At 36.7% G+C, this 21,252-nt stretch overlaps 1 protein-coding gene and 1 long non-coding RNA gene across 6 annotated transcripts in view; one reads left to right on the top strand and one right to left on the bottom strand.

Moving 5' to 3' along the window:
* LOC123531219 (cytochrome P450 3A2-like) overlaps nt 1-14,638 on the top strand; it is a 55,071-nt gene extending 40,433 nt beyond the window's left edge. For 3 of the 5 annotated variants that reach the window (XM_053517596.1, XM_045312014.2, XM_053517598.1), the window contains exons 12-15: nt 6-100; nt 4,728-4,871; nt 9,953-10,115; nt 10,816-14,637. In XM_053517596.1, coding sequence (XP_053373571.1) covers nt 6-100; nt 4,728-4,871; nt 9,953-10,115; nt 10,816-10,890 — 477 coding nt within the window. In that variant the 3' untranslated portion in view covers nt 10,891-14,637. Of the gene's footprint in view, nt 1-5; nt 101-4,727; nt 4,872-9,952; nt 10,116-10,815 lie in introns of all 5 variants that reach the window. The other 2 variants (XM_053517597.1, XM_053517600.1) reach the window with 2 other exon arrangements.
* Nucleotides 14,639-17,628: 2,990 nt separating this feature from the next.
* Nucleotides 17,629-19,370, bottom strand: LOC128546622 (uncharacterized). The gene is made up of 2 exons (XR_008366102.1): nt 19,185-19,370; nt 17,629-18,767 (listed from the first exon to the last, which is right to left on the bottom strand). It is a non-coding gene; the product is annotated as an uncharacterized LOC128546622 (long non-coding RNA).
* Nucleotides 19,371-21,252: the final 1,882 nt, after the last annotated feature.

Raw genomic sequence — 21,252 nt, 5'->3', positions numbered from 1 at the left:
TCCAGGAAGCCACAGAAGTCAGTTATGACGTTGTTATGGAAATGCCGTATCTGGATCAAGTTATTAATGAAACTTTGAGAATGTACCCGCCTGTAACTAAGTAAGTATGAAACCATTTCATGAGTCTATGAAAAACTTTCCTAAAAGCTGTTTCATCATTGCATCACTTTTCATATAGAATCAGTTAAAACTGCTTGGAATTCTATGTTAATCCACTTGTCAGCTTTCTGAAAGAGATGATTTCCATTTATTACAATTCTGTATATGTGTTTGAATTCAAGAACTTGTCTACCTCTTTTTGTACCCCCCGACAACAAAGTTGTAAAGGGGGGGGGGGGGGGGTATACTGGTTTCAGGTTGTCTGTCTGTCTGTCCATAGACGCAATCTTGTGCGCACCATCTCTCCTTATCCCCTTGACAGAATTTAATGAAACTTCACACAAGTGATCAGTACCAACAGTAGTTGTGCATGGGGCATGTAAGGTTCTTTTAGAAAAAAAAATTGCAGAGTTATGGGACTTTGTTTTTTTGTTACTACACTATATACATAGACACAATCTTGTGCACACCATCTCTCCTCATATCCTTGACAGAATTTAATGAAACTTCACACAAGTGATCAGTACCAACAGTAGTTGTGCATGAGGCATGTTGGGTTCTTTTAGAAAAAAAAATTTGCAGAGTTATGGGACATTGGTTTTTTTGTTACTTTACTATATACATGGACACAATCTTGTGCGCACCATCTCTCCTCATCCCCTTGACACAATTTAATGAAACTTCACACAAGTGATCAGTAACAACAGTAGTTGTGCATGGGGCATGTTAGGTTCTTTCAGCAACAAAAATTGCAGAGTTACGGGACTTTGTTTCTTGTTAACATACTATCTACATACAGTCTGCATATGCAATCTTGTGCGTGCCTAATCTACCAAACCCTTACACACAATTTAATGAAACTTCACACAAGTGATCAGTACCAACCCTAGTTGTGCATGGTGCATTCTTTTAGATAAATATTCTGCATAGTTATGGGACTTTGTTTTTTGTTACTATACTGTACACATACAGTCTATATACATACAGTCCACATAATTATGCAATCTTGTGTGCGTCGAATTGCAATGTACTGTGTCAGTGCATGTGGGGGGTACATTCATCACCTTTAGTGATAGCTCTAGTTATTATATGCCCGAAGGGAGGTATTTATGTTATGATGCAGGTGTTAGTCTGTCCATCCGAATTTCATTCAGTCTGTCTACCCTTTCAATAGCAATTTCGTGTCCGCTCTATAACTCTTGAACACTATGAAGGATTTCGAAGAAACTTGACAGAAATGTTCACCACATTTAGACAACATGCAGAGTACATGTTTCGGATGGCTTGCTTCAAGGTTAAGGTCACACTTAGGGGTCAGATATCATAATGACTCTGTTTCGTGCCTGCTCTGTAACTCTTGAACTGCTTGCAATTTTAAAGAAACTTGGCATAAATGATCACCACATCAAGACGATGTGCAGAGCGCATATTTTGGATGGCTCGCTTAAAGGTCAATGTCACACTTAAATTCAAAGGTCTTACCTTGGGCATATATTGCTCCATATTGCGATGCTCTTGTTTCGCATATTTTATTTCAATGTGTATAAGGTACTTGTATATTACAAGTTACATATTTTTAGTTATGAGACCATGAGAAAACTAACATAGTGTGTTTGCGACCAGCATGGATCCAGACCAGCCTGCGCATCCGTGCAGTAAGGTCAGGATCAATGCTGTTTGCTTTTAAAGCTTACTGCAATTAGAGATTCTGTTAGCGAACAGCATGGGTCCTGACCAGACTGCGCGGATGCGTCTTGATCCATGGTGGTCGCAAAGCAAATATGTTGGTTTTCTCATGGCATGGCTCATATACAGATTACTATCTACTATAAAATGCAAGACCCAACAGTGTAATAAGATCAGTATCAGACAGTTTAGTCACATAAAACTTAAGGAGAATTTTAGCTTAAGTATTGGATTTAAAGCAGCATGCTTCCAGGTTTGGCTAAAAATAATCTTTCTTTCAAATGGAAGTTTTGTTATATTATGAACATAAGAATATGAATTTTTTGTTTCTAAAATATTTTAAAAATTCCAAATCAAGAAAAAAAGATGACCGCGTCGGGAATCGAACCCCGGACCACGGCGGCAATAAAGACATTTTCCTGTCGTCCTAACCAATATCACTATAGCTGAAGTAGTGAATAATGACTTCAAACTATAGATATTTATAATCAAGACAGTTTACCTGGAGTAAAAGCGTGACAAATGCTTTTCGATTTTCATCGTAAAAAGCAATAAAAACAGCAAATTCTCATGTGTTTCCGTAATAAAGTTTGTCAGTAATTAAGTTTTAAAGCCTTCTTAAAAAATATAGTATTTATTTCAAGATATCTAAAAAAAAATTTTTTTTTTGTTGTCGAACGATCTGGAGGCATGCCGCTTTAAAAAAATATTATAAAAACACATGGGTAGGACAATTTTTTTATTATACAGAGACAAAAAAATCAGATGAGCATCTGCACCTGCAAGGCGGTGCTCTTATTGGAAGATGCATTCACTTCATATTCGTATAACCTAGAATTCAATAAAAGCATTTTTTGGCCTTTGACTTTGACAGGGAGACAACAGGCAAAAAGGCAAGGTACTGAGTCAGTCTGACGTATCTCATTATTTGGATATTGGTTTCGATTTATGTTAGTTAAAATTTCAAGATACTTAATCAACCCTTTCCCTGCAAAATTTCTATAATGAACTTGTCCATCTTTCAAATTGGACAGTACCATTAACTGTTAAAAGGGATGATTACCAAAAAAGATAATGACTGAATGGCGAACAGTGCAGACCATGATGAGACTGCACAGATGTGCAGGCTGATCTTGGTCTGCACTGGTTGCAAAGGCAGAAACAATTGCCGCCAGTAGGCTTAGGGTTAAACAACATTTTGACATACATATTTTTAATCCCTCGCCACGAATGGTAGGGGATTATAGGAATGGTCTCTGGCCATCCTTCCATCCGTCTGTCTGTAACACTTTTGTGTCCGCTCCATATTTCCTAAACCCCTTGAAGGACTTTCATGAAACTTAGGTCAAATGATCATCTCATGAAGACGATGTGCAGTCAGCAGCCATATTGGCTCAAGGACAAGGTCACGACTCAGGGTCAAAGGTTTGAGCCTTCTATTTTGTATCCGCTCTGTATCTCCTAAACCCCTTGAAAGAATTTTATAAAACTTGGGTCCAGGGATCACCAAGATGATATGCAGAACTTATGAGTCAGCCATGGCCAATCAATGTCAAGGTCACAACTTAGGGTCAAAGTTTTGAGCCTTTTATTTTGTGTTTGCTTTGTATCTCCTAAACCCATTGAATGATTTTCATGAAACTTGGGTCAAATGATGACCTCATCAAGAGGATGTGTAGAACTTACGAGTCAGCCATGTTAGGTCAAGGTCACAACGCAGGGTTAAAGGTTTAAGTCTTTCATTTTTTGTCCACTCTGTATCTCCTAATCCCCTTGAAGGATTCGTATGAAACCTGGGTCAAGTGATCACCTCATCAAGACGATGTGCAGAACTCATGAGTCAGCCATGCAGACTTAAGATAAGGGTCACAACTTACGGTCTAAGGTTTGAGCCTTCAATTTTGTGTTCACTCTGTATCTCCTAAAACCCTTTAAGGATTTTCATCAAACTTGGGTCTCATGATCACCTTATTTAGAACTCATGAGTCAGCCATGTCAACTCAAAGTCAAGGTCACAACTCAAGGTCAAAGGTTTGAGCTCTGTATCTTCTAAACCCCTTGAAGGATTTCCATGAAACTTGGGTCAAATAATCACCTCATCAAGACGATAAGCATATTTTACGAGTCAGCCATGTCAGTTCAAGGTCAGCAACTCTTACTAGGATCAGGAAACTTAATCTGGAGGTTGGTCATGTCAAGCAGATGACCCGTATTGATTTTGAGTTCCAAAGGTCAAAGGTCATTTAAACCTTTTACGGACAGTAACTTGAGAACGCTTGGGCAGAGGATCATGAAACTTCATAGGGAGGTTGATCATGACTAGTAGATGACCTCTATTGATTTTGTGGTCAGTAGGTCAAAGGTCAAGCAAGTTCGGCTTTGATATTGGCTTAGATCTGTGACGAGGCCATATTGTGGGGGTATAAATCGGCAATCCTGTGACAACTCTAGTTTTAGTATTGTATGTGACAACAGAATTCGCACGTTTCAGAACCCTGCACTAAATTCAGCGTTAAATTCGTTGCGCTGTGTATCGAAGGAAGTATAATTATGTAATATTTCGATGAATGTTGAATGAAAGGCTCATGTTTAAGTAAATTTCAGTCCCTTACACGGCACTACAAAAATACACACTGAAACAGTATGTTAGATATCATTTAAAGGCTTCTTGGAAAAATTGGCCACAAGCCAGACGGGATGCACAACGCCATCTTCTAACTTTGGCACCCAACCCTCAAAGATTTCCCTATAACATCATATAACTTTCAGTGTTGCCTACACAAATAGAACAGTTTAACACTGGTGAATAGCCAGAAACACTGTATATATGAGGTCAAATTCTGTGAAACAAACAAGCTACAATTTTGTTTTTTTTATGATAAATGTCAAACTAACAAAGATGTAAGAAATGTATAAATCAAATACCATTCTTTATTTAATAGGATGAACAGGACCACACCAAAGCACGAGGACGTCGAGATTGACGGTCACTGGTTTCCCCGTGACACAATGATTTCGTACTCAATCTGGCAGGTACATCACTGTCTAGGCCTGTACCCAGAACCTGAGAAATTCATACCAGAGAGGTAGTTTTAATAACTCAATAATTCTACACTTCACTTTTTAGCTTGACTGTTTGAAGAATAGTAAGAGCTGTTGGACTCGCCCTTGTGTCAGCATCTGCTACGTTGATGTCCAGATTTGGTCAAGTTTTTGTTTGTTTTGGGTTTAACGCCATTTTTCAACGGTATTTCAGTCATGTAACGGCGGGCAGTTAACCTTACCAGTGTTCCTGGATTCTATACCAGTACAAACCTGTTATCCGCAAGTAACTGCCAACTTTCTGTCATGAGATATCAGAGGTGGAGGACGAAAGATTTCAGACAAAATGCCTTTTATCAAATTGTCACAGAACATACGCCCTGCCCAGGGATCGAACTCGCGACCCCACTATCCGTAGACCAACGCTGTCCCTACTGCACTAAACGGGCGGGCTCCAGGTCAAGTTTTTGTATGTAAGCTGGTATCTTATTAACCACTTGTGGCAGAATGGATTGAAACTTTACACACATGTTCACTGTAGTGATCTGACATGCATTGTACAGGGTTAATATTTTTACTTGGCATTTTTACAAAATTATGCCCCTTTTTTTGACTTATATTCATTTACTTGACAAGACTGTTGAAATAGTCAAGTGCTGTCCTCAGACAAGGAAAAATTCAGGAATGGTGGTAATAATTATGTCTCCCACCACACAGTGGTGTGGGAGACATATTGATTTACTGCAGTCTCTCTCTCTCTCTCTCTCTCTCTCTCTCTCTGCGTGTGCGTGCGTACGTGCGTGTGTGTGTCTGTCTGTCACAAAGCTTGTCCGCACTCTAAGTCGAACATTTCTCATCTGATCTTCACCAAACTTGAACAAAATGTGTTTGACCATGAGACTTCGGCCAAGTTCGATAACTAGCCAAATCCGCCCAGGCACTTTTGAGTTACGGCCCTTATTACCAATTACTGATTGGATCCATTCATCACAGCGATCGAGAGAAACTAGACATTTTTCAGTGGGGTCCATTCTCAAAAGCATCTCTAGTACATAAATGAATATTTATATAATGCATGTGTCTTTAGGAAGTCTAGAATCGCGTCATTCAGTTTGCAGTACACCTGTATTTGCTGTAAAAGATAATGTGTATTCCCTGCACCCCTGAGTTGTGAACACGGGAAATGGAATCATGGTTGATATCTGTCAGAAATAAAAAACAAAAAAGATTTTACCAAGTTAAATTTGCACTGTTGACTTAATGTTTCATCGTTTTGTTTATTAGCTCACCTGTCACAAAGTGACAAGGTGAACTTTTGTGATCGCGCAGTGTCCGTCGTCCGTCGTCCGTGCGTCCGTGCGTGCGTCCGTCCGTCCGTCCGTAAACTTTCGCTTGTGACCACTCTAGAGGTCACATTTTTCATGGGATCTTTATGAAAGTTGGTCAGAATGTTCATCTTGATGATATCTAGGTCAAGTTCGAAACTGGGTCACGTGCCTTCAAAAACTAGGTCAGTAGGTCTAAAAATAGAAAAACCTTGTGACCTCTCTAGAGGCCATATATTTCACAAGATCTTCATGAAAATTGGTCAGAATGTTCATCTTGATGATATCTAGGTCAAGTTCGAAACTAGGTCACGTGCCTTCAAAAACTAGGTCAGTAGGTCTAAAAATAGAAAAACCTTGTGACCTCTCTAGAGGCCATATATTTCACAAGATCTTCATGAAAATTTGTCAGAACGTTCATCTTGATGATATCTAGGTCAAGTTCGAAACTGGGTCACGTGCCGTCAAAAACTAGGTCAGTAGGTCAAATAATAGAAAAACCTTGTGACCTCTCTAAAGGCCACATTTTTCATGGGATCTGTATGAAAGTTGGTCTGAATGTTCATCTTGATGATATCTAGGTCAAGTTCGAAACTGGGTCACGTGCGGTCAAAAACTAGGTCAGTAGGTCTAAAAATAGAAAAACCTTGTGACCTCTCTAGAGGCCATATATTTCATGAGATCTTCATGAAAATTGGTCAGAAAGTTCACCTTGATGATATCTAGGTCAGATTCGAAAGTGGGTCACGTGCCTTCAAAAACTAGGTCAGTAGGTCAAATAATAGAAAAACCTTATGACCTCTCTAGAGGCCATATTTTTCATGGGATCTGTATGAAAGTTGGTCTGAATGTTCATCTTGATGATATCTAGGTCAAGTTCGAAAGTGGGTCACGTGCCTTCAAAAACTAGGTCAGTAGGTCAAATAATAGAAAAACCTTGTGACCTCTCTTAAGGCCATATTTTTCATGGGATCTGTATGAAAGTTGGTCTGAATGTTCATCTTGTTGATGTCTAGGTCAAGTTCGAAACAGGGTCATGTGCGGTCAAAAACTAGGTCAGTAGGTCTAAAAAAAGAAAAACCTTGTGACCTCTCTAGAGGCCATACTTGTGAATGGATCTCCATAAAAATTGGTCAAAATGTTCACCTTGATGATATCTAGTTCAAGTTTGAAACTGGGTCACGTGCCATCAAAAACTAGGTCAGTAGGTCAAATAATAAAAAAACCTTGTGACCTCTCTAGAGGCCATACTTTTCATGGGATCTGTATGAAAGTTGGTCTGAATGTTCATCTTGATGATATCTAGGTCAAGTTCGAAACTGGGTCGACTGCGGTCAAAAACTAGGTCAGTAGGTCTAAAATTATTAAATTCTTTTGACCTCTCTAGAGGCCATATTTTTCAATGGATCTTCATGAAAATTGATCTGAATGTTCAACTTGATGATATCTAGGTCAAGTTCGAAACTGGATCACGTGCGGTCAAAAACTAGGCCAGTAGGTATAAAAATAGAAAAAACCTTGTGACCTCTCTAGAGGCCATATTTTTCAGTGGATCTTCATGAAAATTAGTGAGAATGTTCACCTTGATGATATCTAGGTAAAATTCAAAACAGGGTCACGTACCTTCGAAAACTAGGTCAGTAGGTCAAATAATAGAAAAACCTTGTGACCTCTCTAGAGACCATATTTTTCAGTGGATCTTCTTGAAAGTTGGTCAGAATTTTTATCTTGATAATATCTAGGTCAAGTTCAAAACTGGGTCACATGAGCTCAAAAACTAGGTCACTATGTCAAATAATAGAAAAAACGATGTCATACTCAAAACTGGGTTATGTGGGAAGAGGTGAGCGATTCAGGACCATCATGGTCCTCTTGTTTTTTTTTCATGTTTTATTGCTAATTAAGTACACATCAAGTAATGTCTTATTTAAGTAGGCCACATTAGATGTGAAACAAGCGGTATAAGCACTTTTTTTTTGTTGTAATAGCATATGAATTTACGCATTCATTCATAAATTACAGCATGTGATTCCTTTTACATCCTCAGATGTAAGATGAGATTTTCCAGCACTGTCAGAAAGCACAGGAAAATCCTGTCTGGCATGCAAGAATGATATCTTCTTCACTGTGTTTTACCAGTCATCTTACACCTCCATGGTGTAAGATGGCTCTTATGTTATATTTTTAGCTCACCTGAGCCAAAGGCTCATGGTGAGCTTTCGTGACTGCTAACTGTCCGTCCTCCATCATGTGTCCGTCAACATTTTCTAAAAAAAAATCTTCTTGAAAACCACTGGGCAGAATTATTTCAAACTCCAAAGGAATGATCCATGGGTGGTCCCCTTTCAAAATTGTTAAAAGAATTGAATTCCAAGCAGAACTCTGGTTGCCATGGCAACCGAAAGGAAAAACTTTAAAAATCTTCTTGTCCAAAACTGCAAGGCATAGAGCCTTGATATTTGGCATGTGACATCATCTAGTGGTCCTCTATGCAATTTGTTCAAATTGTGCCCCTGGGGTGAAAAGAGGCCTCACGACGGGGGTCACAAGTTTTACATATACTTATATAGGAAAAAACTTTAAAAATCTTCTTGTCTAAAACCAGATGACCTAAGCCTTTGATTTGGTTTGTAGCATTGCCTTATGGTCCTCTACCAAAATTGTTCAAATTATAACCTTTGGGTGAAAAGAGGCCCTGCCCCGAGGGGTTTAAGTTTCACATAGACTTATATAGGAAAAAACTTTTAAATTTTTTGCCTGAAACTGAAAGGCCTAGGCTTTATATATTTGGAATGTTGCATTGCCTTGCGGTCCTTTACCAAAATTGTTCAAATAATTCCCCTTAGGTGAAAAGTGGGCCTGCCCTGGGGGTCCCAAATTTAAGATAGACTTATATAGGGAAAAAATAAAAATCTACTTGTCTGAACGTTCAAGGCCTAGGTCTCTGATATTTGGTATGTCGCATTGCTCAAAGATTGTTCAAATTATGCCCCTGAGGTGAAAAGATGCCCCACCCTGGGGGTCACTTGTTGTATGAAGTATATAAAAATATTAAATCTTCATAAATTATCAGATCATATTTCCTTGACTATTTAATTATAATTACCTGATTTGAACACTGACCTTAAAACTAACTTTCAGTGACCATGAATGTGACCTACTGACCTACTTTCTAATATTTTAGTGTTAGTTTGCCATTATAAACGTGTGGATCATATTATTCAGGCGAGAGATTCAGGGTCATCATGACCCTCCTGTTTTAATGAATGTGTAAATTTGTACGCAATTATAATAAAATAGAGCTTAAAAGAAAACAATTTATTTATTTTTATTTCTTCCATTAATTGTGGAATATAGCATGCAAGAAAAATAATATATAAGTACTGGTAGTTGAAGATTGTGACTGAAATACTTGGCTATTGGCTAACAGTCAGGCCCTAATTACTGCCTAAACAGTTACCCTTGAGCCAGATATTTCTATCTGCAGTTTCAAGCAGTTAACGATTGTTATAATCTCACACCAGAATTTCATTTGGAATACATTGTTTCATAGGTGAGAAGCCCTTATGGCCAATGAAAAGGATATTTTTTTTATGTAAGGACAGAATAATTTTCAGAGTCAACACCAGATGAACTACTTTCAAGAGTTGTGTTGATATAATAGATCTAATAATCCAAATAAAGTGATAAATAAAAAAAATTAACTTCTGGGCAGGTGAATTTGCTGATATTTTCTGGAAATATCAGTAAATTCACCTGCCCAGAATTTAAATTTTGATACATTTATCATTTTATTCCAGATTTTCTTCTGAGGAGAAAGCCAAGCGTGACCCATTTGTTTTCATGCCATTCGGCCATGGGCCCAGGAATTGTATTGGTATGAGGCTGGCGTTGCTGGAGGCAAAAATCGCAACTGTTGCAGTACTTAGAAAGCTGAAGTTTGTGAAATGTGCAGAAACTGAGGTAAGTTGAGACGCGCCATGAGAAAACCAACATAGTGGCTTTGCGACCAGCATGGATCCAGACCAGCTTGCGCATCTGCGCAGTCTGGTCAGAATCCATGCTGTTCGCTAACAGTTTCTCCAATTGCAATAGGCTTTGAAAGCGAACAGCATGGATCCTGACCAGACTGCGTGGATGCGTAGACTGGTCAGGATCCGTGCTGGTCACAAAGCCACTATGTTGGTTTTCTCATGGCGTGGCTCATTTAATTTTTTAACAAATTTATCAACTGACAGTTAAGAGACATTACCGACCAAAACAGTTTGTGATTGCTTGTTTACAGCCTAGCTAAACAGGATATTTTATATTTACTTTCTTAGGGGGCGGCCATTGGAAAATTAAGGGGATTGGGGCTGGCAGAAAAAAAAGATAAATTTTTGTCCGAAACATTAACCATAACAAGTAAATAATCATTCTGGCCTAAGTTTCAAAACCGAAAGACCCTTATCGCTTTTTTTGGCTCAAAGGCCAAGGTCATGGGGACCTGACATAACTGTCCCGATTGTTTTGTTTCCTGACTCTCATTTCAGCAAATATAATATTGAACAATGACTATTCAAGCACAAGTTGAGGAAGTTTCATTTCCGTCATTCGCTTGCACCGATACTTAAATATTCCTTGATCATCTTTTAAATTATGAGTTAAACATGTTTTGTTTCAGGAGAAATTACAGCTAATTAAAGAATCGTTTTTGAGACCCAAGAACCCGATTAAAGTTGGAGTTGTCCTCCGATAAACTACAAAGGAAAGAAGCCACGGAGACCTGTCCTCAAATGCTAGTCATAAAAATGTGTCATAGTAACAGGATCTGGTATTCTGTTATTCTGTTACGTGTTAATTGATGTTTTGATTTCGCTTTTTTTAAACGACGATGATGACGGATGAATGGCTTCAATTTAGAACTTTGTTTATATGGAAGGTTACATATGTGTCAGAAAATACGTTCATTGCTTACATGACCAAAGTGTTTCAAGTTCATGAAACGATGCACTTTTATATTTACAGTTACCATTTCAGTAAATAGTGAAATTATACACAAAATGTAATTGTCTTGATAAGCTGGGTGGATCATAAGCAAACAATTAGAAGCCAGGAATCACAAATGTCTATCTTTTTTTCAGATTTAACATCGCACCGACACATGATAGGTCATATGGCGACTTTCCAGCTTAAATGGTGGAGGAAGACCCCAGGTGCCCCTCCATGCATTATTTCATCACGAGCGGGCACCTGGGTGGAACCACCGACCTTCCGTAAGCCAGCTGGACGGCTTCCTCACATGAAGAATTCAACGCCTCGAGTGAGGCTCGAACCCACATCGATGAGGGGCAAGTGATTTTTTGAAGCCAGCGACTTTAACCACTTGGACACGGAGGCCCCAAAACGTCTATCTAGTTTTATATATAAAGAAACCGTTGCTTTCAAAACGGCATCTGCGAACATATTTGTTCATTTTATAATGCTGGCATTTCTTTATTGATAGGAATATATTTCACCAGGACTTTAGCAGTCTTCTGAATGCATTTCAGATATTATTGATATTTAATTGAAACGTTATGCGTAGTTAGACGTAGGGCAGTACTTTTTAACTCCATTTCAGTCATTGTATCTAGATTGTTGCAGCCATCACAGCAAAATCTTTACTCACATCCGTCCTTGTTATGTTCTCGTTGGTGTCCTGACAAACATCATAGTCTTCCAAAACTTGAGCTTGGGCATATACAAGAATTTTTCTACTTTTTCTTTTGTTCTTTGACTTTCCACTTCACAATACGTTATTTGTATTCGTGTATTTTACTTCATTTCCTATGTTAAATACTTTTGATGGCATTTTTACATTATTATGTTAGAGGACCATATGTTAGACTGGCTATAGTCAAATATGTTATCCTCTTTGAATAAAGTTCTTCTTCTTATTATTATTATTATTATTTTTATTTTTATTATCATTTAACTTTGATGTTAAGCAGAATCGTTTGTACTTTGTATTCTTTCAGTCTCTACCTCACCTATTTTTTTCAAGGTCAAGGAAAAGTCAGCCATTTTTTAATTGTTTAGGGAAATTTGAAAGTGGAGCAAAAGTCAGAGAAATATGGAACCAGAGGTCAAGAGCCGAGGAATCAATTTGTAAAAAGATAAAACTTTAATTTTTGGCTAAACCAAGCATTTTTACAAATATTTCAGTTAGCAGTAAAATATATTCTTGATTTTACATCCAAACATTATAGTTTATCAGGTTAACTGCCCGTAGTTACATAGAAAAGCGGCGATAAACCCAAAACAATAAATCTTTAGATTTAAAATCAACTTTTTATTTCATTTTATTTTTCAAAGCAATTGATATTTTCCCTACTGAAAATTAGTGTGAGTGAAGTGGAGAATTTGGAAACATCTCCCTTTCATATTTTGCAAAACATTCTAATTTTCAATTCATTTTGTATTGTACTCTAAAAAATGACAATTTAAAACTTTTCAGTCTATGATAATATCTTTTTATTTTTTATGCCCTCGAAAGGAGGCATATTAGTTGTCAACTGTCCGTCCGTTCGTTCGTCACAACGTTAACTTTTTGCATGAAGGCCAACGTTAACGTTTGCATGAAGGCACTTTACTCGCGAACCACTGCACCCAGGACCTTCAAATTTCACTTGCTGTTGTACTTATTGAGTTCACGACATCTACTGACATTGGGGTCACCAGGTCAAAGGTCAAGGTCACAGAGGCCAATGTTAACTATTTGCATGAAGGCACTTTACTCGCGAACCACTGCACCCAGGACAACATTTTATTTTTCAAAGCAGTTGATATTTTCCCTACTGAAAATTTATGTTAGTGTAGAGAATATGAAAAATATCCCCCTTTTTATAATTTGCAAGACATTCCTACTTTCAATTCATTTCATATTGTACGCTAAAAATGATAATTTGAAACTTTTCAGTCTATAATAATATTTTTTTAATTTATATTTTAAACAGACTGATTTCATCAAAGTCAGATCTGAAATTTTCTCACACAGAAATATGTCGCTTGTTTATAATACATGTATATAATATCAGTTTTATACGTAGGAAATTTGTTTCATACAACGAAAACATAACTTTTTACACTTAGAATAATTTATATATGAAAACAAACTATTTAGCTCATAAAATTCATATTAATTTTTAAACATTTTTTACAACTTTATGCTTTTTTGTTATAAAAAAATTCCAAAATGAGAAATACATAAAAAAATCATAAGCAGTGAAATTGACTTATTGCAAATATACTTTTATTTTAATGTTAAAAAGTGAATTGTATTACAAAAGTGACTTATTTTATAGTATTATTATTCAAGGTATTATATATTAAATGTAGTTTTAGTAAAGAAACTTGCTTCTTTTGTTATGTCCTCATTTTCAGTCCCCTACTGATGGAACTCTGGAGGAGACTACAGGAATGCCATCCATCCGTCCGTTTGTCTATCCGTCTGCAAAGCTGTATCCTGCAATAACTCAAATAGTATTCAAGCTAGGTTCATAAAACTTAGTACGTGGATAGAGGGCAGTATGTAGATTATGCTTGTACATGATTTATGATGTAGGTCATAGGTCAAGGTCACTACTGAAGGTCAAGTAAAAAATTGTTTCCCTTCCATAACACTTGTATGCATTGATAGATTATCTGAGTGCTACACACAAATGTTCCCCATGATTAGAATTTGTGTCGCGCACATGACCTATGGTTGTCGGTCAAAGGTCAAAGGCGCTATTGAAGGTCAAGTAAAATTGTTTCGGCTCCGTAACTTTTATGTGCATTGATTGATTATCTTAGTATTGCACACAAATATTCCCCAAGATGAGACAATGTGTTACGTACATGATCTGTGCTTGTAGGTCAAGGTAATTATTGAAAATTAAATAAAACAATTTTTGTTCCTTAGCTCTGAAATGCCTTGAAGCACTATTACTCCAAACGCTGTTGCCAACAGTCACAAGGAACGGACATTGAGTAACAAAGTTTAACACCGGTAGAGGACTTCTGTATTGCCATTTGCCAATGTAATACTTAGTCACTTTTTTAGTCTGTGACGAAAAGTGACTCTCCAGTCTATTTAGACAAAATTTCTTACGAAAATCGCCTGCTTAGCTTCCTGAAATAAGATGCATGGGGGAAAGCAATAAACATTGCCCTCGCAATATCAAATATCGGCCGTGGACCTCTGATTTATATATGTGGCGGGTGGCTGTATTGATTTTCTGTCATATATGGCTTATCGCGCGGGAGGTTTCCTTACGACGATCGTGCACCATCGGGTATTTCCGTATTCTCCGTCTATTGCATAGCATAAAGTTCGAGATGATCAGATTGTCGTTACGAGTGAAGACTTTAGATAGAGATGGTACCTACCCGAATAAATCAAAGTGAACAACTCTGAATTGACCAATAAAATGAAGCCAACATTAAACATTGGTCAAAAGTGAAAGAAAAATCAGATAGGTCCTTTTTCAAACAACTTATAAGGCAGACAAAATATGACCTACATTTGCTTAATTCCCTTTGTATTCAATATACAATATGCACGCTTTGGTAACACAAAAATTCATTGTCATCACATATTATTACAATGTTTTAAGGTACTGGTTTTAATTACTACATTTTAAGGTAGTTGATAGGTAATAACTATGTAATGTATTTTAAGCAATCCGCAATTTAAACATTCTCTGTAGGGAACTAGCACGATCATTTGCTTTCCTTGAAAAACAAATAAATGCTGAAAATGCATATGGAGATTACTCTATTTGATGATTTTCGTTGCAGGTCAACTACCAAACAAACTATAAGGTGTTTTATTTATTGTTGAAAACAAAGTAATCGGATAACTTCAGATATCAACATTAATTTACAACTTAAACTGTTCACACAACTTGAAAAAAAAGGTTTTTGTTGGGGCCTCTCTATTTTAGCCCACCATCATCAGATGGTGGGCTATTCAAATCACTCTGCGTCCGTGGTCCGTCGTCCTTCCGTCCGTCCGTCCTTCCGTCCGTTAACAATTTCTCGTTATCGCATCTCCTCAGAAACTACCAGGGGGATTTTGACCAAACTTTGTCAGAATGATGAATTGGTACCCTAGTTGTGTCCCCCTGAAAATCAGACTGGTTAAACAATTTTTAGTAAGTTATGGCCCTTTGTTTATTTCTATAATTTACATAGATTTATATAGGGAAAAACTTTGAAAATCTTCTTGTCCAAAACCACAGAGCCTAGGGTTTTGGTATTTGGTATGAAGCATCATCTAGTGGTCCTCTACCAAGATGATTCAAATTATTTCCCTGGGGTCTAATATGGCCCCGCCCTGGGGGTCACATGGTTTATATAGACTTATATAGGGAAAACCTTTGAAAAACCTCTTGTCCAAAACCACAGGGCCTAGGGCTTTGATATTTTGTATGTGACATCATCTAGTGGTCTTCTACTAAGATTGTTCAAATTTTCCCCCTAGGGTCAAATATGGCCCCGCTCTGGGGTCACATGGTTCATATAGACTTATATAGGAAAAAAACTTTAAAAAACTTCTTGTCAATAACCTACAACATTCAAATTTGGACCACATGTATGGTTTTGAGTGGCAAGATGAACCTTGACATGAGTTGACCTTGATTTTGACCTGGTGACCTACTTTCACATTTCTGTAGCTACAACCTTCAAAATTGGACCACATGCATAGTTCTGTGCACTGAAAAAAACTTTGACCTTGACATTGACCTAGTGACCTACTTTCACATTTTTGAAGGTGCAGGCTTCAAATTTGGACCACATGCATAGTTTCTTGTTACGAAATGAACTTTGACCTTCATTTTGACCCAGTGACCTACTTTCACATTTCTCAAGCTACAGCCTTCAAATTTGGACCACATGCATGGTTTTCTGTACCGAAACAAACTTTGACTTTTACATTGACCTAGTGACCTACTTTCACATTTTTGAAGGTACAGGCTTCAAATTTTGACCACATGCATAGTTCTGTATTCTGTAATAAAATTTTACTTTGATTTTGACCTAGTGACCTACTTTCACATTTCTCAAGCTACAGCCTTCAGATTTGGACCACTTGCATAGTTTTGTGTACCGAAATAAACTTTGACCTTAAGATTGACCTAGTGACCTACTTTTAAATTTCTCAAACTACAGACTTCAAACTTGATGCACATGCATAGTTTTGTGTACAAAGAACTTTGTCCTTGAAATTGATCTAGTGACCTACTTTCACATTTCTCAAGCTACAGCTTTCGAATTTGGACCACACACAATGATGTGTGCAGAAATTAAATTTGACCATGAGCTAGTCAATAAGTCTTGAAATTTGGAACACTCAAAAAAGGCACATTGGTGGGCGCCAAGATCACTCTGTGATCTCCTGTAATGATTTACAAATATATCAACAGTTATCACCTGAATTGAGTGCATTCAGGGGTGGTATAGTACGTCATCAACAGGTGCGCGCAACACTTTCCGATGCGGCTTTTTTATGTCAAAACACCTCGATTCGGTGAGTAAACTTGCGATTATTTCATTGGTAACAAATAGATTTGGAAATGACATATAGTCTAAAGTACCCGCATGTGTCTCTAGTTTATCACTGACGTTTGCATTTTTCAAGAAAGTCTTACGTTTAAGCACAATGCACTTCATGGAAACACTTCCCCATTCACCACACCATATTATACCGCATAAAAAGAGTTTTCATGCATTTCTAATGACTAAATGCCTCGACGGGTGTTCTTTTATGGCAAACAGAGGTTAGTGATACTTTAATTAACTACTGGAATCTATAGTTTCAAAGAAATCAGTAATATAAAATTTCGCCTTCCCGGTTCACCAGGTAAAACGATGCACTTTCCGGCTCACCGCCCGTGTGGCATCGTGTTTGACTTAATTATATGTAGCCTTTCAATTTATTTTGACGCATGGTACTTCGGTTGTCATACTAGCAAAACTAGTATTTAGCAATGAACGTTTATGTCAGTAAAAACAGTTTAATTTTACTTTCAAGGGCTATATTATGACAGATTGACTCTTTCTTTTTCAGATCACAACAGAAACACCTGAGATATTCTGTTTATCAGAATTAAATTATGAAGCTAAACACTAGGGATTCAGCAGTATGATATCCGTAGACAGATGAACATAAACTGCATATAGTAATTCATGCATTTCTCGGGAATAAAATGACACGTCAAAAAAATCAGAATTGTAGAAAGAACAATACCCGCTTGTTGAGGATGTTTGTGAAAAAGTCAGAAATGAAGACCACAAAAGTAGTCGTTGTTTGAAGTTCACTCACTGGCAATATGTGCAGACACCGTTTGAAACAGCTCACTGTTACGTGTGACCACTACCGTACAATATTGAGCCATGGACAGCTTTTGTAGACGGAATTTAATGTGATTTTGCGTGACTTCAAACAATTGTGATTATTTATTGAAATATGTTTTGTTTTGTCTGTCTGTGTCACAGAGTCTTGTCAGTGTCTCTCCTTTCTTCTAAATAACATTTGACAGATTTTGATGAAAGGCAACAGCAGTATTAAACTTTGTATGAAATGTAGTTGACACTAATGCGCATAACGGGTAAAACACAACAATGTAAATATTCTTGTTATCTCTATGTTTCGGTCAATAAACGTTCACAGATTATACTACATTGTCACTTTATCAAGTTTTGTGTGTTTCTAATGAAATTTCTGAGTTATAATTAGTGTAGTTGCGCAAAACCTCAACATTTTCCAGTTTAATGGTTTCAAGAGTTATTATATTCTGATTTTTGTTGATTTTGAAGTTTAGGCAGTGCATCTTCACTTCGCGTCTTTCTGTCGTGTCTGAATATTTCCAGTTGTTGAGAATATGTGACATAGAGATGTACACTGCTTCTTGATCGAACAAAAAAAATAAAGCATACAATGTGGACAGAATTTGTCATATATGCGATCTTAATGAAACTTAAGGTGAATTTCATTTTTTTAAATGCTGAGTTATAAAGAATTACGTCCAAAGTTAAAGAAACGTTTTCATTATACTCGTATTTATAAGTGTGTATAAAATTTAGAATTGCTACAATCAAGTAATAAATCTACTTTGTTGATTTGTGTAAATATATAACATTAGCTGATAAAAGGAAGATGTTGCTATGTCTTAAAGTGTATGTGCGTATGTTTATGTCACAACGGCTTCCACTGTGTAAGGGTTTAAAAAAAAATCAGTAAAATTTCCTATTTTAAATAATCTTTTATACAACAACATTTTCAACAACTAAACAGTTTAAGAAAAGCAAAGTAATTTACATTGCAAGTAAAATTGTTCTACCACTGTTCAAGCTCACTTCGAGTTTTAACATGTAATTGGGTGCACTAAGATTTGCAAGCAAAATCTGAACATTAGTAAAATGTTAAATCCTCAACCGCTTTCTAGTGTAGATTCAATGTCCCATTCTACTACGTGGTAATTATAATTCGGTTGTAGTCACTCTTGGTCTTTCCCTGCGCACATCTAAAACTCCTTAATAAGAACATTTCGTTGGCGCGATACAGTAATTTCTCATTTTTTCCCGAGCAATTGTGATGACCACGTGGCCCTGAAACGTTAAACAAAACTAAATAGTAGCATATCATTAAAAACTAAACTGCATTGGTGCGACTTTATACCTTTAAAAATATATTAAAAGGTTGCTACTTTAAAAATCAGCACATGATAATAATTTAACTATATAATTTTGCTTTACTTAGCATATTATCAATGCATATTCTTATTTGTCTCATCGAGTCTTGCCTTGAACTCAAGTTCGGAATCAAAGCCATCATACTCGACTATTTTCGATGACACGCCATAAATAGTTATCATGAAAAAATAATTAGAGTAACAAGTTAACTAATGGTTTCCAAAATACTTTCTATTTATATTATCATTGCCGAAGTGCCTATCTAACTATCCCCTTATTAAGGTTTATCTACTGTAACATTATTGAAATTAAATCAGTTATTTATATCCATACCTTCAAACAGCAACCGACATAGTCGTGACAAAGTTTGGTACGGAGACCTAGTTGAGCGTTGAAATCCTTGTCTGGGGTAATTCCGTTAGAGGATGTTCTCCACTTCTCAAATATTATGTCGTACAGCTTTTGGAAAATATAATATGTCAATAATGTCTTGCATGCCGATCACTCAGCAATCCTTTTTAACATTATTGACAATTCCATTGATGCAGACTAGAAGTTTTGTTTCCTTTTTCAAACTTTCATGTACCTAAAATAACAAATAATAAGGACGTGACAGAACATAATTATATCATACATATGCATGTTTATAGTATACAACATATGTTCAAGATATGCCTCGTTCTTTCAATATTATCTTCAAATGCTTAAATGAAGTTTACAGACCATCTAGTGCAAGCACTCTAACAATTAGTTATTCGAATTAATAGAACTTCCAGGCAAGTTTGATCACATTTACATGAGCACCAGCCCGATGTTAGTCATGCTGGAAATTGGTGAGCCGGAAGGACATCAATTCAGTTGGTGAATCGGGAAGGCGAAATTTTAGTTTACTGATTTTTCGGAAAATTTAGATTCCAATGAGTAATCAAGGTATCACTGACATCTGTTTACCACAAAAGAACACCCGTCAATGCTTGGATTTATCAGAAATGCATGTAAACTCTTGTTATGCGACATAATATGGTGTGGTGAATAGGGAAGTGTTTCCATAAAGTGCATTGTGCACGAATGTTCTCTTAAACGGAAGGCTTTCTTGAAAAATGCAAACGTAAATGATAAACTAGACGCATGTGCGGGTACTTTCGACTATATGTCATTTCCGAATCTGTTAGTTATCAATGTAATAATCGCAAGTTTACTCACCGAATCGAGATGTTTTGACACAAAAAAGCCGCATCGGGAAGTGTTGCGCGCACCTGTTGATGACGTACTATACCACCCCTGGCATTCATGAGTGGAAAATATTGATGTTAAAATGGTGTAGGGGTTTGTTTACAATATAAAATCTTTAATAAATTCTTTAAGGTACATTTTTGGTATGGTTTTGGTAAGCTTATAATAAAGAGCATGCCATTCTCTTTCACACTGATTTTTTTCAAGCGTTTTAGACTCTTGGCTAGTTATGGAATTTGACTTTATTAAAAGACAAAAGGAAGTTCAGTACAGGCTCTTTCAAAATGTTGAAAGTAGAGTAAACTTACGTTGTACTCTACTGAATTTATTTAGCTGTGAGAGCTTTTGATACAGACTATTATTGGGGAAGTCCTAAAATCTTTGAAAAACAGTCAATACAAGAGTTGTCCATTTTGCTTCAAATATTTTGAGAAAGTCATTTTTTAGATACCAAGTATTTTTATTTTTGACATGGAGAAGAGGAAAACCATAAATGAGCCGTGCCTTGAGAAAACCAACATAGTAGCTTTGCGACCAGCAAGGATCCTGACCAGACTGCGCGGATACGCAGGCTGGCCTGGATCCTTGCTGGTCGTAAAGCCAATATGTTGGTTTTCTCATGGCGCGGCTCAAATATATTTAGAAAATTGGTGCACTTAGCTGTCATTTGACTCTGAAAAAAACCTGTAAAGATGAATATGATTTTTTAAGGTACTATCTCTACGTATACGTACTTTTTGGCGCGAGAAAAAAGGCACGTGTGTTTCATACCATCGAACAAGAAAGTAACTGACGCGCTTGAAAATGCTTCTTTTATCATGCTGAAATACAAATACCCCTTCAAAAGGTCATATTTTTATTTCGTCTATAGATCTACCATGCCTATCAAAAGCGCAAAAATGTTTTAACATGCCGTCACTCTACTTTGAATTTCACAGAACGACTGAGCGGAAATAAAGACGTGAGGATGGAATTGATATAATAGATATTATGATATTATAAAGAATAAAGGCAATTATTAATTTGTTTAACGTAGTCCCTTATAAAGGCCGTTGTCTCAAATTAAAATATACATAATTATTTTAAATCATTAATTGCATTTAGGAATAATGTTTTACGTAGACCGAACAGTCACTAAAAATAGCGCGCACATCTGTAACAGAAAGCA

This window comes from Mercenaria mercenaria, chromosome 11 (assembly GCF_021730395.1).
Source record: "Mercenaria mercenaria strain notata chromosome 11, MADL_Memer_1, whole genome shotgun sequence".
NCBI lineage: Eukaryota > Metazoa > Mollusca > Bivalvia > Venerida > Veneridae > Mercenaria > Mercenaria mercenaria.
The sequence above is the reverse complement of the archived record's forward strand: the minus strand, read 5'-3'. Positions and strand labels throughout refer to the sequence as shown.